At 41.7% G+C, this 21,296-nt stretch overlaps 1 protein-coding gene across 2 annotated transcripts in view; it reads right to left on the bottom strand.

Moving 5' to 3' along the window:
• Nucleotides 1–21,296, bottom strand: part of brinp2 (bone morphogenetic protein/retinoic acid inducible neural-specific 2) — a 172,170-nt gene that overhangs the window by 10,869 nt on the left and 140,005 nt on the right. For both annotated transcript variants that reach the window (XM_053883064.1, XM_053883063.1), the window contains exon 7: nt 13,820–14,056. In XM_053883064.1, coding sequence (XP_053739039.1) covers nt 13,820–14,056 — 237 coding nt within the window. The remainder of the gene's footprint in view (nt 1–13,819; nt 14,057–21,296) is intronic.

Below are 21,296 nucleotides of genomic sequence, written 5' to 3'. Positions count from 1 at the left end.
TTGATGTTGACAGTCCCCATAGATCCATTATATTAAAACCCTTTCTGGGTAAGTTCCATCACCGCTCATTTGACTTTTAAGGCTGACTGATATTGGCAGCATATATATTCAAAGAGAACAAAGAATGTTGACATTTTTTGCACGATAAATTAAATCAAACTTTATGGCGGGAGATGTGAGAGGTAGCGGAGCAGATTTGATGCTAAAGCCAGTGATACATTTACGGAACAGTTTGCTTCACTTTATTCCTTGTGATCAACCACTATGACTAGGAGTCATCTGCACAAGGGATTCTAAATCAAAATGGCAATACCAATCCCTTGCTGCAGGTAAGGGTCTCCTTCTCACTCTCATGCATCATAAACACATTAAGTCAGATGTACTTGATGCCAGCGATGCGACTATCTGCTCTTTACAAGCATCAAACAACACTCAAGGAGGGGAACCTTGTTACCAATGAAACACTTACGTGCTGTAGGCGATGTGATATCACTACTTTATCATGCATCAGTTTCAACAGTCGTTCCAGTGAGCTTTTTCAAAAGTGCGCCCCCAACTGTAGTCTGCCATTCTGCCCAGACAACACATCCTCACTCCCTCATATATTGATGTTGGGAAAGTTGCCTTTTGTGTCCTACACTGACGAAAAGGGCAGCCTTCTTTGGAGCTCCATTCATTCAGCATTAAATATTATGTCAAACTGATATTCATAGCCCATCAAACGTCCACGTGACTTTCACCATGATGTTTTGTTTGGACCGCAAGCTTTGTGGAAACGTGCAGAAATGCGGACAAAATGAACAACACGAAACATGCATGAACTTGGACATCTGTGTCACCATCACACAAAAATCCTTTGAAGACAGTTGCTATTTGACGCCCAGGAAGTGGGAATGTGTTGGCAAACAATGTCCATGGCAGATCTCATCATGACCATCGACGCGGCCACTGTGGAGCTGCTTAACTGCTACAGCCTCTTATTAACCATATGCATGAATATTTAAGCCCCTCTGCAGGCTGAAAAGGATCTTGGCGTGGTTTAACCAACTCTCCTTGACTGCCCAGATTAGCTGCAACAACTTGAGCCTGCAGTTTAATGCTACATGACATTCAGATACGTGTGAACCTGCCCTTTGTCTGTGGAGACTATATGCTCTCCCTTGGGTTTCCTCCCGGTGCTCAGTTGAAAAACACACACGGAGGCTCATTTGTGACTCCAAACAGTTTTGATGGTGTGCCAGTGGTTCTCCGTCTATAAGTTCCCCCTGATGGACTCCAGCCCTTCCAGGGTGACTCATAAAGTGAGTAGCGTAGCATGAATTCATTAAAACAAATAAATGAATGAATACCTCATTTCACTTGAGGGACATGAAGCTCTGTATTGGTGGGATTACTTGAGGTTAAACCGTTTGCCCTTTGTTGTTCTGAATCCCCCTGACATTTTAAAGCTGTTATTACAAGTGGTTTTGGATTAAATTGTCTGCCACAATGACACAGTATTTCATATAACACCTAGACTTTAAATATGTTAATTGGGTCAACTGCTCTAGCTAAAACTCTGAGGGACATCACCATGGCATTTAAACCCCCAGATGCTCCGTCATGAGGCTTTCTTTGTTTCTGTGAGGCCCTTGGTGCATTGTTGGAAATGCTCCTTCAGTCATGACATTCCATGGACGCTACTCTCCTAATATATCATTTCAAGATTGGTAACCAACGTGCCGTATCAATATCCTAACTTCATTTACATGTTCTTGCTGTATAAATAGCAGCGATCAATAAAGCTCGGGGCTCAGCTGACAATTCTGCATGAAGGATTTACTCTCATAAAACAAACCCCCCCGTGGGCTTCGTCTGTAATGTTGTTTCGCGATTGATGAGATTTTTAGTCTGACACGTCTAAAATGTATACATAACTGAAGCCTGAGGTGTAACGCCAGACCAAGGAAAAAACCTCCTCAGATATAAAGTGGCTTGATCTGAACATTTTCTTTCTTATTCAGGGTTTGAGAGACTACATTTTCAGACATCGATTTCTTAAATTGCTGATACTAGACATTTAATAGTTTTGAAAGTGCCAGCAGTCTACAGCTCTGCATTTTCGTGGATAGTTGGAATCCCGATGATAAATGACCGAACGTTTTCCCACTGAAATCTTGTATCTCGGTCTATGCATTGGAAAACAACTGCTACTTTATTCCTGAATGTAATGACTCAGTTAATGTGAACGGTGAGTATCAATACTTAGATGTCAATTGCAAACTACATAAACCGGAAAGGAGGATAGGGACTGACCATGATAGATAAACTACAGACTCAAATACCTTCAACTAGTGATGGTGTGATGCTGCTTAGAGAGGCCTCATTTTTCGAGCAACAGTAAATGGCCCTCTCAGCTCAATAACTTATTGGCTCTTTGAGCAACCAAATAGGTAACTAGTGTGTCACCAGTGATGCCAGTAACGCATTACTTAGTAACGCATTACTCTTATATCAAGTAATCTAACGCGTTACTATTTCAAACAAGGTTACCAAATTAAAGTTACTTATCTAAGTCACCGTGCGTTACTATTGTTGCCATTGTCGGGTGAAATATTACCATTTGCTTTCTACAACTGCGACTTTGGGCATGACGTCATGTGCGGGACACGCCAGTTACGTTTTCAACAGGCGGGCAGCTCACGTGTCAAGCTGCTGGCTACACGGCACTAAATAACAGGCGTGAGGAGAGATGCACGTTTCTAGCTGAAAATACAGCCACTACTTTGAATGAGTGTCTGCCATAGATGACACATGTATTAACCCTGCAAGGTCCACCAACGCTCAAAAATCACTCAAAGAGAGAGAGATAAAGTAGCCTCGCAAATGTATCGAAAGTGCAGACTCAAAAAACCATGTACCAGTTTTAATTAAACGACACGTATGATAATTTTGTTTTTACTTTTATAGATTTTTTTCTTTGATGCAGGAAGAAACGGTACTGATGTGATGTACTGATGTTGCATTTTCTCTCGAAAGCCAGAAATAAAATGATCCTCCGGCGTGACGGAGCGTAGAGGGAAGTAACAGCAGCCACTTGAGTGCAACTACTGCCTCCAGGTGGACAACAGGAGACGTGACACACTGAGACTTAATAGACTTCTGCCTTGGAGTTAAAAAAAGCAAACGTAATGGGGCATTCCCTACATTTTTTATATAAATGACAATATCTCACTTTGTTTTGTTTTTCATTCTTGTTGCTTTTGTGTGTGGTTTTCCCTCCAATGGCTTCAAGTGTGTCAAAGCAAAACATTGACTGTTCATTCATATAACTGAGATTGTGCTAAAAAAAATGACCTCAAACATGGAAAAACACTGGACCCCCAAGAACTCCAACCTCAAAATCGACATAAAAGATGTAGTAGGCTGCCAAATGTAACTTGACAAGTAACTTGTAATCTAACTTAGTTACTTTTAAATTCAAGTAATGACTAAAGTAACTAAGTAACTTTTTGAGGGAGTGATCAGTAGTTGGATTACTTTTTCAAAGTAACTGTGGCAACTGTGTTTATTGTTTCTTCAATATTTTAGTACTAGTGAAGGCCTGATGAACCTTCATGAAGCCCTGTGGTTATTTTCAGGGTTCGGTAGGTGGTGCTCTCCTATTGAAATGCTGTGCTGTTTCACTAAAGCAGTTCTCAATAGCTATCAAGTACCATGTAGCGGAGTCTGAAAATGAGAATCCTCCTCAGTCCATCATAAATGAAAACACCCTCCTTGCCAAGGTCGTGATTGCTCAGACTTGCTTTTAAAATAATGAAGTCAAAATGTATGGCGTGGTTTTAAATGAAAGCTGGAGACCATCTTTGATGAAGTTTTTGGCTTTGCTGGTCAAATTGGGCCGCGGCGGTGCCAAGTGGCTGCATTGTTCTCTCGAGACTCAATTAGTACACAGACACATGGGCTGTCAAATGTCATCACGGCATGTGGGAGTATTTGCACAAGAGCTTCCTTCATGTGAGACACAGCTGTATACGACCAGGCAAAACAGACCTTCAAGTTAATGAGATGCTCACTAATGAGCTTCAACATCCACAGGCTGCTTTTATTTCCTTGGGCTTTTTTAAGGTTAGCATTGTCTACTTCCACACAAAGACTTTTGAGGTGAAGCTTAAGTGGTTGCTTCTTTATACGTCGGTTTATTAAGGATAGATGCTATGCAAATGAAATGAAAACATAATGATCTGCCTCGTGGCAGTGAGAAAGGCACGGTGACGTCACAGCAGAGGTTACTGTGATACACCCTTCTATGTCCCAACTTAACCTCAGTTCATTCTTACACAGTGGTATCTGGCTTGAGGATTACTGTCTGTTTTGATGTGATGCAAGACAGAAAAGGGCAATGTTTGCTTCCAAGATGGTACTCTAACACACAAGCCATACGCAAAGGATCAGGGTCAAGGTCAATAATACCAAAACATTCAGAAGTAGCCAGGGTGTAGACAGTGACAGATGACAGAGTGAGGTCACAAGATGAATTCATAGGTGGATAGAAAAGTAAAGGAGGCAGGAATGAGACAAAATGATCCGGTTAGGATTGTGGAATTGATGCAGGGTGGTGAACCAGGGTTGATGGTGTTTACCACTGGACTTCGACCAAACCTGGCCTCAGTTTCAATGAGCACATCTGAATCGGTTTCTAACACGTTCATCGCGCGATAATTGTAAGTCCATGACATTGTTAACCAGCATCCAGGTCAACTTGGTCTGGTCATCTTCCCCTTGCTATATTTTTAATCAACCCTGTATACATTACACTACTGGCGGCACCTGTGCCGATTCCCAGTAGGGTGGCAGCGGGACATCACCTAGAAAGTATTTTCATTTATTTTGATGCTGGAGGCAGTTTTCTAAATGAAAAAGAAAGTTTCATATCCTTGGACTGTATGTGGAAATCATGTTTTTACTTGACGTATGCCTGCTTGTCACGTACTGTAGACTAAACCACTGCTACTGGTGTGAAGTACTATGAGCGATATTACATCGGACGAAGGTGTTCAGTGCAGTGCCATGGAGGGTAGAGGGCATGATCCTACATCAAGGGTCTAATTCAAGGAAGACCAAAGGACAACACGGGCATAGCCCAGGTAGCAACTGCATAAACAAGCAGTCTGCAGGTCTGACCCCACAGACTGAATGCAGCGCCACCTATCCCATGCTGCTGTTTTGTGATGGATAGATATGGTATCATGAAACACTATTACAGGGTTGATGAAAGAGTGCCTTCTTTTTCAGAGGCCATTAGATGGCGCTATCGCTTTAGAAATGGCGTGAACTTTCATGTCCGAACATTTTACAGCGGGCAGTGCCATCTGGTGGCCTCTGAAAATCAGGACACTGAATCGTGAAACCTCACCACCCTTCAATACTGTGTCATGAAATCCCATCCACTCCTCACTACTTCTGATTGTGTGTACTTGGCCTTGTGGTCATGGCCTCCGTTCAACAGCAGAAGTACTGACCTACATTTTTGAGTTGAATTCATTATTTGGCCTTTGATATGGCATGATTCTCCGAACCCCTTGAATCTGATTCTCTTATTTTCCATTTGTCTCGCTCACATATTTGTGGCTATTCTTATGAGATTTGCGTCATGATATGTATATTTTGAGATATGTCACGATCTCAAGTGAATGAAAATAAGTCAATCTCAGTCTTGTTCTTAATGTCTCTGAGCACTGAGTTTGTTTATTTGGCCAACTAGGCTGGCAGGAGAAGAAGGCTTCAGTTTTGAAATGACCAAAATCCCTTTCAGCGATCTTTGTTATCCTCTCAGACAACCTGCTCTAATCTGTCTCACTCTCCACCGACCCCTCCATCTCCCCAGGGGGAGAGTAATTCTCTTTTGTGTCAGAGCTGAAAGTGTAAGCCTTTTGCCGACATCATCCCATGGATGTCAATCGTCTTGGTGCAGAAGTGGAAACAGGTCTTTGCTCTTTTGTAAGGACAGATTTATAACTCACAGCAAGCTATCCATTGAGGCCATACGTTTCTATCTAGTGGTGCTGACGTGCTGCTGCTGCGAGAATCCATGGACTGACCAGCTTCAGTCATTCCCAGTTAGCCTCAACACCAAGCCCATTTGATGTAAAGTATAACACTTAAAGTGTTAACTGACCAAGTGAGAAAAAATAAATAAATCCATTGCACCTTTTAACGTCTTTTGTTTTGCTGCCACAATAACAAAATGTACTTTCAACTAAACTGGCTTCACCTTTTCCTGGCACACACACTGGTTGACATCAGAACCGGCTGCACCGGGAAAACCAACCCCTCCTTTAGTCATTTAACTCCATTATAACACTGTATTCCTCCATATGCGGCATCAACATTGGCTATAAAAATCCACTTGAAAATAGTCGCTATTCAACGCCTTGGAAGTGAGAAGGTGTTAGGAACCATTACCAACTCAACTGGCTGTAGTACAGACAATTAAAAAATGATATTGACTTTCTATCACGCCGGGCAAATCATTTCAACGCCTTCTATATAGTCTCAATATTAGGACTGAGATGAATATGGATTCAGCTGCTGCCAAATACGGAAGCATCAATATGTTTCAGGCCACATATCATCTTTATGAATCATTAGAGGATCCCAGGCAATGATATTCTTGAAACTACTAATGAATATAACTCCTCTACACAACCTTATAATGATGCTAAAGGTGTGAAAGGACAGCGCTGCCATTACTTTGGATGGTTTGCAGCTGGAGCCGAGGCACAGTAAAAGGCCATCTGTCTGTAGACAAACACCCCGGTAGCCCAGCCCTGTTTTTTTCTCTGGTTTGAACAATGTGGGGACGATTCAAGGTTGAATGCCATCCTATTAAAAATTGCCATGCCGTTTCTGAACCACTGCTTCATTTATGTAGTCTGCATGTTAAAGGATGTCTTCACGCTTCAACTAGAGGTTTGACACCAAGGACGTCTCCCCTCTTCATCCTGTAAAAAAAAAAGTCCTTTCAACTTTTAAGTTAACTTTGAACTTACCATGACAAATTGTCTAATGCAGCTGAGTTATTCCCCTTCACCTGCTTCCAGCCTTCGCCCCGATTGTGTTCTGTGGACCCTGACACCAGCCTTGCCCCTTTGGACGCCTTTGGTATTGGATTGATTGTCGGCTATAATTGACCCATTTGCCTGTGACCTGCAGTCTGTGCAGTGCGCTGCCCTCTTCTGGTATTTTTGCATCCTTGGACTGATCACTTTGTTGATTCGTAAATGATGAACGTATTGATTCCATCTGTGATTTTCAGCCGAAATGAAAACCTCCCTCGCTCAAATTGACTGTGAATGTTCAAGACATAGCTCCTCGACTCCCATTGCACAAACAGCGAAATCTCACCGTGACTGTGTTTTTCAACTGCCCAGTTCTGCTCTCGCAGTTGTCACCATGACACGGTTTTACAATTCATTTCATGAAAAGTGTAATTATTTTCTGACCACAGTAGAGGACAATCTTGCTTTTAAATGATATTCCTAGACATAGGTTTTCAAAGCCAAAAAATATTATATTATATTATATTATATTATATTATACAAGTAACATCCGACTTACGACCTGTTCGACTTAGGTCCACCCGTACAGATGCTGATTTTTTAAACATTTTTTATTCAGTGTTTGGCACCGCAGCACGTAGCAGCCCGGCATTGCGTACGACAATTACGGAGCACAGTATCCCAGCATTTCACTCTCACACAGAGATCTACCACTACAGTACAACCTATAACCCTCGCGTCGGCTATTTTGAATGGCATACGACTTGCGTCCAATCCGACTTACCACCAGGTGGTCGGAACCGATCCCGGTCATAAGTCGGATGTAACGTGTATATGAAGCAAATATTACCATATAGTGCACACTGAAAGCTGACACCGTTTTATGAGACCTCTGGAGAGAGGGTCCTCGGTGCAGAACAACCAGGTCCAACAATGCTCCCCAGGTCCGACCCCGCCTCCCAGGTCAGGTAAAAGCCCTGTCCAGGCCGAGCTAAATGGACATGATTTTAAACTACATTTATATAAGTAACTGAATGGAGCATAAACTTCAGTAAGTTTTACACTAAAAAACTTTTCCTAGATATCTCCTTATATCGACTTATCCAATTCTAAAATTTTTAAATGTTTATTGTGCATTGCATGCAGTCATTTACATGGTTAGCTCAACGATATGAGTGGGTTAGGGGTAATAATACAGTAATACAGGTTTACAGTAATATATAGTAAGCCTTGTGTGTTGGGTTGGAGCCTGGCTTGGTATGCACAGCCAAAAACCTTTGCTGAACTTTACCAATGTGGGTATTATATGCCACTAGGTGGGATTGAACCTGGGGGCGGGGTTGGACCCGGTGCAACTCCCCCCAGTGGTTCTGCAGCGAGGAGCACTTGGAGCAATTTGGTCAACTTCCTCCGCCTCTGCAGTCACAAAAAGTGGGTCAGTCTGCTGGGGGCGGGTGTAAAGTTCATGAGAGGCAGAATTGCTGGCCTTGATCATTCCATGGATGTCTGTTATAAGCAAAAAGAGATTTGGTCGACACCGTCTCTGGGTCCATCGTATCCTTCTGGGACGCAATCAGCTCTGTGAGTTGTGAACTCCAGCAGCCGCTGTTTTCTTTATGATTTTTCTCGCTCTGCACAGGTCACTGTACAATCTGGGTTTTGATAGGCAACTGCCGGAGTAAAGATTTTTCAATTTCAACGTTTGATACTAAAAAAGTGGTGGCATGAAATGCGCCCAACACATATTGCATTGTCAACAGCTCTACATGAACTGAACATGTAAAAAGTAGAAACGCCACCTTTCAATTCAGCTCAACAAGGACATTTTTCCAGCTCTACAATATTTATGCCTATAAGTGTGTTCTTAAAATATCCTGATGTAAACAATATCCTTCAGCAGAGTCCAGCTCAAGTCGATAAGTGAGATCCAGCGAGGTCCTGGGCAGTTCTCAGTGTTTAACAGAGTGAAACCTAACTTCCAAACTCATCCCTAGGGTTTCTGAGTGCAAGCCTGGTGGAGAGAACCTGTACAGTGTGTTATGTCAAGCCCAACAAGATTACTCAAAAGAAAGTGAAACATGAGTGAAAAGTTGTTCCCTCAGGTTACAGCAGGCACAATCCTTATTCACTGGAATCCATTATCTATTTCTGATCTCTCTGTGGGATGCAGGGAAGCGGATGATCTTCAAACGGCTATGCTGAAGGCACAGCAGCCTCCTGAGCTGTTTGTTGCAGCTCTGGGCAGTTCGACTTGACCTGCACTGCTGAGGTATAAATAAGTTATTGTTGCGTCTGTTCGCAGAAATGATGAGGTTAAGGTTATAAGACGGGGAAGAATTCAGTATAATTACAATTACTTAATAACAAAACAGTTTCAAAAGAAAAGCACAACCACAAAAGGGGAATCACAATGACAAAAAACAAAACCACTGAGAGATTAATGGAAGTGGGGAGTGTACTGGCCATACCAAAGCCTGATTGGTTAGATCAGTCAGGTGGAAAAACAATGCTGTGCATGAGTCAAAGGGTTTGAGCTGATAACAGATGCTGCATGCTGCGAAGTACGAAGCCTGCCCAGGGGACATAGCGAACAAAGCATCATCTCAAGATTCTGAAACCCTGTTGACATATTTCTTGGATAGTGAAGGTACTGAATATCGTATATATAGTGGACTGAAATATTCTGAAATGGATGAGCTGAAATAGAACTTAAATAGACATTTTATTTATCAGTTATTATTACACATCGCAGCTAGGATGGTAACAACAACAACAAACATGGAGGAATCCCTGAACAAAAGCAAACAAAAGCATCTGTTTGCTTCTGTTCAGGGATGTTTTTCACAACACAATGGCCAGGGTTTCCACTACTCTGAATGTACTTGACATTGTTATAAAATTGAAATTCATACACATATATTTCCAAGACATTAAAAGAGCTTTCGTTTAAATAAGGTGATATAAAAACGTGAATATAGCCACCATCGTGATTTATTGAGCTATAGTCAAACTGATGCAAAATAAACAATATTTTGTTGTTTAAATGTATGTATGGGTCCATCATTTGATTCAGTAATATACCAAATTCATTCAAATTGGAAAAATGTGGCGTCTTGTGGCAAATATTCTTATACCATTAAACTGCGATTAAGATCAGTTTACCACAAATTCTCTCTCTCTCTGTCTCTCTATATATATACATATATATATATACTTGTGTTTACAGAGCCATACTCAGAGGGCTGTAGCTCAGAGGTAACCAACAGCTGAAGCACCGTTCACTACTTCACTACTGTCAGGGAATCAATAACATAACATGACTGTGATTCATAACTTGGCAAAAGTGGTCTAAGTTTTCATCCAATCAGAACGGCAGGCACAAGATCTGGTGAACAGTAGCTGCCTGCAAGATGTTAGCAGCAACAATGGCGGCAGGAAATCAGTGGGAGGGGAAAAGGTTAAGGAGAGTTTGAAAACCAGTCTTCATTGCGACTAAATGTTTCCTTTGCTCCTATTGGATGTAGGTAGACCAGAAATCACAGTGAACAAGGACAAATATATTTGAGAGGAAATGACGACATGAGATATCACAACCAATAAAGCAGCACTCTCCAACACTTCGGAAACTATCTTGGAAACGAATGCTGACCTGTGTCAAACCAAATGCATGATGTTCCTTGTACCTCTTATTCACACCTTCCATCTCACTTCTACTTCTGCACAGTTAAAGCAGCAAGGTCTTGTTACGTTGGCGAGTGTGTGCAGCTTTGGATTTTTGGCTCAGGAGCGTTGCTTTTGATATCCCCTTCACCCATCAGCACACAGGCACGCAAAGCCAGTTCCTGTGCCTCTTCCATCTCCGTAACAAAACATGAAAAAAAACATAGAATCACAATCTTCTTAGATGTTCTTTCGCCTCGCCATAGTAAATTTATCAGTTCATCCCAGCAGACGAGATGTGATCCAACTTCTTCCCTTTCCCTTGAGGGCTAAAGACATTTTAAGACGAAGTCACAGAGAAAGGAGAGAGAAGGCAGTTAATATTTGCTCTTCACATTTCTCACACTTTTTGTGGTTCACTTCAAATGCTGACAGCCAGCTAACTAACAAAGCTTGTTACACCCAGATCCGCTTCTACGTAAAATGCACTTAAACGTTTGGAAAACTATTTAATCTTTCTAAATAGGGAAGGGAAATGAAACCAATTTACGAGAGTGTATCATGTATCATGAGTGTTTATCATGTGCAGCAGCTCAATTTGCTGTTATTGCCGAATCGGATAACTAACTAACAACCAGACAAACGTATCTATCACAAAGCAGAAAGAACAAATGCTCTGACTTCATGGCACTCTCCGCTCTATAATCTTCACTGAACTACTTTATTGAGTTCCACCTATTGAGCACTTCCAATGTTTCATAAAGCCTCATTGATACTGTATGCAATGTAGTAATAGGAGCTCTATAGAAAATTTATCTTAAATCTCAATTCCTCAAAAGCTGCAGGGATAATCAATGGCAAACTCACAGATCTGCAGTTACATGCGGGTAACTATTTTTCACTTTGAGTTTATCTGAATGAGCTACATTTTAATTTGTATTTTGTGATATGAAATGACATTACAACACACAACGTACATGTTTTATGTTCGCTGTATGATCAATTATTTGATTATTAACGGTTTCAAATAGAATTATTCTAAAAATAGAATGTAATAAATAAAGTGACAGCAGCAATGTGGCCCAGACTTCAAGGTCCTCTGTAGCTATATCTGAGAAGATGCAGCTCAGGTGGGTGTTGTCAACTATTTATCTCCGCAGGGCTCAAAGGGCGTCACCGTATTTATAGGTTACCAACCTACAATAACAGACTATAAGACACACAAAACATAGTGCTTAAGACCTTAAGCTTAATGCTTTTCCATTTGCAGCTCATGTCACAAGACTCTGGATTGCTCTGGAGTGTTGACTTCCACTTCCACATCAATCACTCATGAACATTACCTCCAAACCTAACAGCTGTGTCTTTGTCTTTCATTTATCCCAGTCATCCCGTCAAAACCGGGAAACATCTTTTCCCTGTCGCGAGTTGAATCCTGCACCATTTCCATATCGCACTGCCCTTTTCCCCTTGTACATGAAAAAGGATGAGAACACCTGTTCACAAAATGTCCTGCACTTAGCTACACATCAAGTTTCATACTCCATATTTGGTGTACTACAGGTTTGATGTGCCAGCACTAAGGCTGTCATTTAATACCATTGACAGTGCAGGAAGCGCAACATATCCACACTATGCACAACACATTGCCAAGAACCTGTCTCCAATCAAGTGCTGCCTGCACCAGCCAAGTCATTATGCTGGTGTGTTCGGAAAATTAATAAAAAACCAAAAGTGGTTGGTGGGCTCGGTGGTCTGCCAACCTGGTGACACTTGATTTGGCACCATTGCTTTCCACACCTGTGTCCCGCTGGTCTTGATGAATCGTTTTGATAAAACACTCCCAGCTTGGCAGCGACCAGTTGACAAGACTGAACACAGGAGGTGTGGCACACATTTCACCATTAGGGAAACTTTTATCGTATTAAAAACATAACAAATTTAAGTCCGCATTTTATCTGTTCTTGGTATCTGGGTGGAAGTAAGCGCAAGAAAATAGAAACATTCTACAAAAAAAGTAAGGGAAACATAAGTACAATGTCATGTAGCTTGTGGAAACAAGTGACAGAAAGAAATAAAGTTTTCTGCGTTTTCATGTATGACTAAAATCAATGTGAAATTCAGCATGACGTAAGAACCTTCGATGTTTCCAGATTTTTTTAATACAATTTTGCAAGTTATGTACGCCAAGCCATAACTTACATATATAAATACTAGGAAACATGACTCCATAGTTGCATCTTCTGACTCTATCGTCCGAACCTTGATCCCACAAGTCCTCAGAGGACACCACCAGTACATAGTCCAGGAGTATTCTATTGGACTATTCAGATGCTCTACGTGGATGATACTCCATTGCGTTCCACATATAACACCCCCTCCTCCACAGACTGGTATCCAAGCTGCTGGTCCTCAATGGAAGACACTCAGGGAATTTCCAGAGCATGGAAGACTCTGCGTGATCCATCTCAGGGTCCCGTGAACCTCTGACTGGGAGATACAGGGTGCAAAAAGCCATACCAAATGGCTCAGAAATACTGTGATCCATGTGCGATCACGCTTCAGAGCTCTAGAATTACGCTGTGCATTTTCTTTTGACAACAGGGAAAACCCACCCGCCCACACATCTACTGCCCGCGGCATTTAGTATTGGGTTCCATTCAGGGCTGTGGGGAGTCCACATATGCGACGACCTTGTGCATCTGAAGAAGGCCCAGAAGAGACTGCGCCATCTGAGAATCCTCAGGGAAAATGACATATCTATCAAACTGCTGGTGTCTTTTTTATCGTCTGAGTATAATGTGCCTGACTGTATATGTCTGTGGCACAGCGGCACCACAGTGGCCCAAAAACAGGTCCTCCACAGAGTCATCAACTCTGGAAATAAACGGTTGCCCTCTCCCCAAACCGAGTCAAATGGATCTATTGCTGCCACAAACACCATTTCATCGGACACGTCCTCAGAAAACCTGTTTGAACAGCTGCCATTATGCAGAAGGTAGGTGAACATTAGAGCAACAGAAAAAGTGCTTTTATCCCGCTGCAGCAACAAGATAACATGAAAGTGTGTTCGTTGCATTCATTGGTTGATGGATTTGTGTGCGTATGTGTGAACATACCGGACTCCTCAAATTCTTGGTTGAGTCCGCTCCAGGCCTCTTTGCTCTTCTGTAGGTTCTCCTCCATGACCTTGATATCCGCAAAAGGACAGTTACAATCGGGAAAGCGAGGAGAGCAGTGGCACCAGCAGTCGTTGTTGCGGCAGAGCAACTCGCCCTCTGAGTTACACGCAACGTAGCTAAGGGCCGCCTCCACAAAACGCCCACGTAGGAACTCCGGCAGGACATCCTGTAGACCTGAAACATAAACAAAGACAAGTAAGATATTGGTTGGATTAGTTCTTTTTTTATTGGCCTTATCACTACGTAGCACTGGTAAAAAAAAATCAACACACGTATAAACTGTCTGAGTTATCGATTATCTTAAAGAGATGGGGTGAAATCTCTATTCAAAAACATCCTCGATCTATGCAAACTTGCAAACACAAATGCAAAAAATAAAAAATAAATAAAAAAAATCAGATTCACCAAGGCATTTCTCTGCAGCAAATGCTGTTGCTGTGACACCTTCATGCTGTCCTCAGCCCATCCTCACTGCAGCCAACAACGTCAAAAATTCACCCAGTATACAAACAAATGCTGGGTCTTTTCCCTGTTCATGAATCCAAAAAGTAAAAAGGGTGTGCATTGGCGCCAAGTTCAGTTAGCATTGATGCCTGTAGTTCATTGAAATGAAATGTAAAATTCTCAGTCTTGTCTGCTAGACTCCCGTCCCATGAGACTTTGCTGCAGAAAAACAGAAAGTCACAACCTGTTGGTAGTGTGTACTGAACCAAAAACAATAGATCATAGTCAAGGCTTCCGTCGTATGGTTTTCTGGGTGTTTCCACTGTGCCCGAGTCCACAAGAGAGAGATAATAAAGAGTCTTTTACTGTGTAGTTAAAAGTTGAGCTAAAATAGATAGTCTTTTAAAATCATATGAAATACACAAAACTATGATTTGAAATATTAGAAAATGAGCATTAGCCCTACCCATCGAAAACGCTTTGCTTCACAGATGCGTAAATGTTGTTTTCCCATGCCACACCTACTCTGCTGTGATTGGTGCGGAGGAAACCTTCAGCCCGCCTCTGCTTGACATCTGCTGTCAGGAACTCCTTACACATGAAACAGGAGCTTGTCGCTACATTGTTCAAGTCCATATAACTGCAGACTTGCCAGTTAAAATCACTTGCAGCAAAAGCCCCTCAGTCTAAATGAGCTGACATGTACCGTCCTGTCCGTGACCTTTCCTTCTACAGCACTGTTTTGGAGCTCGAGACTCAAAACAAATGTTTAACCATGACCGAGGTAGGACACCACAGTGCTGGGATCTGTCTCTGACATCAAGAAAACCTTTGTGTTTAATACTGCGTCTTCCTGTGGCAGAAAAATCACTACTAAAGAGATCATTTCACCGACGTGCAGCGTTGTGAGTGTAACTGCAAAAACATATATAGTCATGAAGATCATAACACTGTGATACACTGAACTATCTTACTAGAATGACGCAGTACATCTCTCCTGTCCCCATTGGGACACATCTCCATCTACAGAGGAGGTGGGCGCCTTCAGAGCTGTGCTGGAGTCAGAGTCAGGCGCAATGTCAAATTGTGCTACACTCTCTTTCTCCGGATTCTCCACAAAGGTGGTTTTGAAACAGAATGAATGTAAAACGCACAAAATTATCTCTGCGGCGCGAAGTCAAGAAGTCAACAGTTTTAGTCAAGGTGATGTTGGGATGATAGTTCATACAGGAAATAAGTCGAAAAACCACTTCCGGCGAAATTTTTAAGTATTGTTTGGGTGTCGAATTATGACAGTTGACAGTGGATCTCAACCCTCTTGAATAGAAATCCCAAGCACGCACAGAGACAAGACCGGTTAAAAATTTAGAGACCCTAAAAAAGTGGTCTTGAGACCGATCCACAACACTAGTGCAACACTACACTGGAGAAAGTAGGTCTGCCAGTGAGTCTGCTATTTTCAGGGTTTCAGCGACGTAAAACTTAAATGAGAGCCGCCATGCCTTCAGAATAATGAGCTCTTTTTAAAGATGAACTCTCATGTGACCCAATGAGAGTGGAAACACAACACATCATGGAGATTAACCTGATGATGGTGGTTTTTGCTGGGTTTTATCGGACAAATGCTGATCAGAAACATCATAATAACTGACCTTTATTGCATCCAGAGGGACAAATGAAGAGATGGACCAGGTAAAGACGGCAACATACTGAAGAGAGATTTAAATCTCTTAATTAATGTCAAAACTCTGCATCACTTCTTGGTTGGCTACTTTCCATTTCTTCTTATTCATAAATATATATTGAGTCAACAATCAAGTCAACAATCGAAATACTAACAGCACAGTTGCATTGAGGATTCATTCATTTTCTCAAGATGCTGGTTAATACAAATTCTTGTCAATATTTTAGCCATGGAATATAAGTCAGCTGGAATATATAAACAATAAGCATCTCTGGAATCAAAAGAATAACTAAAATGTTTTTAATAAAACTTAAAATACTTTTACTTTTCGTTTGACTAAAACTCATCTAAATTGTAGTGACTTTTATTCAACTTATACATGACTAAGAAAAATTATATGTGAATGACTACATGTGACTAAGACGAAGAATTAACTTTGGCACAGGACTAAGACGAGGACTAAATAAAAAAATGGGCGTCGACTTGCAAAGGGCCGCTGTTCTCCATACAAGAAGCACAACTTCCCAAAGGTAGGTTACTTGAGTTGAGGCAGGAATAAAAAGAACAGATGGCTCAACTTGCAAATCACAATCTTGCGCCCACTGGTGCCCACCACCAAAAACAGATTTGGATTGTTACATATTGATGGCATGCTCTGCCACATCCCGCATGTCGTGTGAGTTGCCGCCTTGCACGAGGCGGCAGAGGGCTGCTGCAAACTTCAGAACTTCATTAAGCAATAACTTCAAAACGGAGCATCATCCTGACAAGCGACTCACAGCATCATGGAAAGGAGGACTTCAACATTGGAAACCTAAGCGAGAGCCAAGAAAGTGACGGCAGGCGAGGCCCTCTTTAAACTAAAGCTGAATATAATGGGAGTGAAATGCCATGTAATTTCAGCGGGAGAAATCAAAATGACAGCTCTCATCATCTATCAGGATCCATTACATGCCTGGTCTGCAGGACAGACAGTGTAAAAAACGGTCCATTATTGGCCATAAAGAACCAATCCATTTCAATGGTGGTGCATGACTTCAAATGCAAAGGAAAAAAAAAAAGCTCATCCGCTGTTTTGTCTCTTGTTAGAAAAGAACTTCAATCACAAATGGCGTCTTTTTGTTTTCGAGGCTGATTCCACCACTTGCACTGCGCGTGAGTGTGTTTGTGTTTTTGATGTATCAGATGAAAATGAAAATAGGGTGTTTTGTACATCACAGCTCTGTTCGTGTCATGCAGAGTGGTGGCTTCTGCTTGGTGTTCTGCATGTATAATAGATTCTGAACTCTCCCCAGGGAAATACTTCTGTAGTATATGGTGCTATCAGAATCAACTGTAACCCAGTCAGACGCTGCCACAAGATGTTGCCATCTACATTTTGTTTTGCCGATTGTGGTACATAAATGAAACACAGACGATATCCAAGTGACTGAGCTGCTATTAAGCGCATCACAAGGCACAATAGATGATTGACATATGGAAGCAACCTTGCCTTTTTTTTCAGGCTGCTCAGTTGTAACAACGCTTTGCATTTTACACAAATTGTTGACAGGCTGCAAGTCCTCATCAACAAGTGAGTCGGCAGCCTTAAACAAAACCACTCCCACGGCAGATATTGAGACGATTACTACTTAATACCGGATAAACATTCCTGTAAAGACTCTTTTTTTTGTTTTCCAGGAAAGCAGACGGACAAAACCACAGCATGCGTTCACGCTGCTTCTATGAATTTGCTTGTTGCAAGGCATGTGTCACTCCATTAATCTCCGATTTCTTTTCTCTCCCCTGACTAGATTATCCAATTCTGGATGGTTTTCAGCAGTCGGATCAATGCTGATGCATGCCAATATGAATAATAATGTCTTTGCTTGCTTGGAATTTACTCCCACAATCGCTGGAGAAGTGATGTAATTAACCCGCAATTCACTGGTGTTGCTAGGTGCCTGAGGGCTGTGTGGATGAGTTCACGGATCTGCAAAAACTTTTTTGGCAGTGGATCTCTCTAGCCACCCAAATGCCAAGTGACTTTTGAAGGAATTCATCAATGATTTGCCGACACAACGTCCACTTGGTCATGCAAAAATGTGTTGCAGATGATGACCTCTGCCACCGTGGTGATGTATTTGTGTCTGTAAGTGAAGTTTGCGGCCCACAACCACCATAGTTACGGTGTCACTGACTAGCGAGTTGGAATACAAGAATGCAACCACACCAATGTGCAGACTTATGCCTTGTCAAACATGCATATGTTTTAAATAGACTTAAAAGGATGTTGTTTTATTTTATTTTGTTCCCTTGACGTCTTATGTGATCCCCACTTCGGGAACCTCTACGCTAGTAAACTTGCCGTTCTATGCAGTACAACTGAGTCACAACACCCCAATAGGGAGCCTAAGCCTCTGCCTCTTCTGGTCAGTCCATGGGACCTAAGACCTAAGAAAAAAAAAAAAAAAAGAATGGAAGTCTATGAGGAGATGAAAGCTATTTTCTGGTCCACTTTGCCTCGTGCATAGATCACACATATGTTGCACCTCAATTTAGATGATAAATAAAGACGTCAAAACTACTATGTTTGTCATGAAATAAATTATTTATTTGTTTCTGAAAATACGTAATTATTTGGACTTCAAATTAAACATCGCATTTATGCCGTCGCAGCAGTATCTGACTTCTCCGGCGCTATGGCAGATAAAATCTGACCGTGACCCTGTAGAGTTCTCGACTGAATATCGAGTAACAGCTTGTGATGAGCAATGTAGTTGGCTACTATATATCACAGAAAACCTCAAGTAACTTTTGATGCCGAAGAGCAGCGCTCTCACGTCATTACAATGCATTCACACACCTTCATTTATGACATTTATGGCATATTTCAACCTAGATCAAAAATAACTTTTGTCTCTCGACTGACGCCAGTTCATATTGTTATATTAACTTAGGTCCCATGAGGCGGAAGTGGGTAGGCATGACTTCGGCTCCTATTGTCTGTAAATGTATTATACAAGTCAACAAGTTAAAACACATTAAACAATGCTATGGATTAAATATTCCAGATGAAACACTGAACAAAAACATCTGCATTCATGTCTAGATTTAAAATTGTTCCCATACAGCTTTGCCATTTTCTGCTTTGAGTCCACAGTTGTGTACTGCAACCTGGTCAGAATACAAAAACCCATTTGTATTCTGGGACTGTGCTCTCAGTTACAGCGCCCTAGGCTTTGGCCACGACCCAGCTTCAGTGTCCATTCCATTCCATACGATGGAGACACTTGGCATTCTGGAAGTGTGTCGGTACAGTTTCAAAGAAGAAAGCCTTTGCATGCTTTCTTAATAAATTGTTTTTTTTTCTACTTTTCAGCAGCTACTTTGTACTTGTGTACACACAAGCCCATAAAAAAGGCATTACATTTTCAGCAAAAGGTGTTGAAACACGACCCATTGAAACTGGGGATTGACTGGGAATAACTTTCTGATTCATGATAAGAAATAGTGATTCATTACCAATGACTGCAGAGAAGTTACTTAGCAGCACCAGAGTTAAAAAATAGAAGTTCTTTGAACCCCAAGTCAGCCTGATCAACAGTGTACCACGGTGCCTGTGGAGGCTTGGTGGAGTGGGCGGCAGAGCTGAGATGGTGAGAGTGGTCGCCCTGCACCTGGAAGGTTGCCGCTTCGATTCCAGCTCCAGACGTGTTTATGTCGATAGCAAGACCCCTAATTGCTCTCAGCACCACCCCTGAGTTTCCTTGCAAGAGGATCAATAAGGTTTTCTCCGTGTTTGGGATGGAGACGGCAGCACAACTTGGGCATGCTGTTGAGGTGTGATCCCCATTGTTGGCTCATGTTTGGTCCTCTCTACTTAGGTCAACTGGATGAGTCCAGTATAGCAGAATGTCACTGCATTTAAGCAGCAGCGTTGGAGTGACCTCAGGTACAATTTTGTCTCTGGACACCGAAGCGCTGCATATGTTTATATCAACAGCAGACGCAACTGTCAATGAACCAGATAAGAAGCAATTATTTTTCAAAAGCATGAGCACAAGTTGCATAAATGACAAGACAAAACAAAAGATTTAAGCATATTTATCATGCATTATTTATCCACATTTGTATATAGGCCTTTGACAGAAAACACTGTATGAATTTCATTTAAACAATAATGTTTTGTTTCTGAAGACAATATATTAAACATTACAACATATTTAATAAAAGCATCAATTTATCTACATGCTGACAGCCTCATATTATTGGTGAGAGTGCAGTCGCCCTTTGTACATCTCAATATAAATTATTCACCATACAGCTGTGAAAACATCTGTTTAATCAGAAGTTATTAGTGGTGAACAAATTCATCAGAAGGCGTTTGATTTTGTTCATCAGCTGGTGCTGTGGTCACTCAGCGTGTGCAAAGTCAGTGGATTTAATTCCTCACTTTAAGTCAGAGTTGATGATATGATATCTATGACAATAACTAATAACAGCGTGTGCTCTGTAGTCACAAATGTGTCATAAAGAAACAAATGCAAACCTTTTTTGTATTATTCTGTTCTCACTCCTTGCAGCTCTACTGAGAGAGGAAAGTAGGAAAACAAGTCTTGTACTCTAGAGAAGTCAAATGGATGAAAGGAAAATAGCAGTAGCAAGGTCAAGGCCTTCAAAGCCTTCCCCCGCTGGACTTAGCATCGTCAGAGGCACTGGCCTACATCTACAATCTGCATTCCTCATGTTTGTCTCGTGAAAGTGAGTGAATTTATTCTGTTTGTCTCAGGCACCTTGCTTCCATTATGCGGAGGCTGTATGTGTTACTGCTCCATATGACAAATGTAGCACCTGTATGCCTTTGTATCTACCACTAACTGCAGTACAGGGTTCTCAGGTTCTTGTTCAGCTAAAAACAGAAAACATTTTTGGTGGCCGAAATTGTGGTGCATCTGAAGTTAAATGCGTGTCACACGCTGCTTGCATCAGACTTGAGAGACCTGGCAATACGGACAAATTTCTTTGACCCATCGGTTCAGTTTTGATCTTCAAATCTGCTGGGAAATCGCTTGTCAGGGCAGACCCTCCTAGAACGCCGAGACATCGTGGGGATGCTAGCTTGTTGCAGCCTAGGATGGGAGTCAAATGCAGAGATCACTTTTACATTTTTGAAATGAAATATTCCATTTAAATTTATTATTTGGGGGGGCACTCTGGAGAAAGCAACAGCGTAAGGTGTGGATCTTTGAACTCGATATATCTATATCTCTATATATAAGTGGGGCTGCAGGCAGTGAGGACAGA

Source organism: Synchiropus splendidus, chromosome 13, assembly GCF_027744825.2.
Source record: "Synchiropus splendidus isolate RoL2022-P1 chromosome 13, RoL_Sspl_1.0, whole genome shotgun sequence".
Taxonomy (NCBI): domain Eukaryota; kingdom Metazoa; phylum Chordata; class Actinopteri; order Syngnathiformes; family Callionymidae; genus Synchiropus; species Synchiropus splendidus.
The sequence above is the reverse complement of the archived record's forward strand: the minus strand, read 5'-3'. Positions and strand labels throughout refer to the sequence as shown.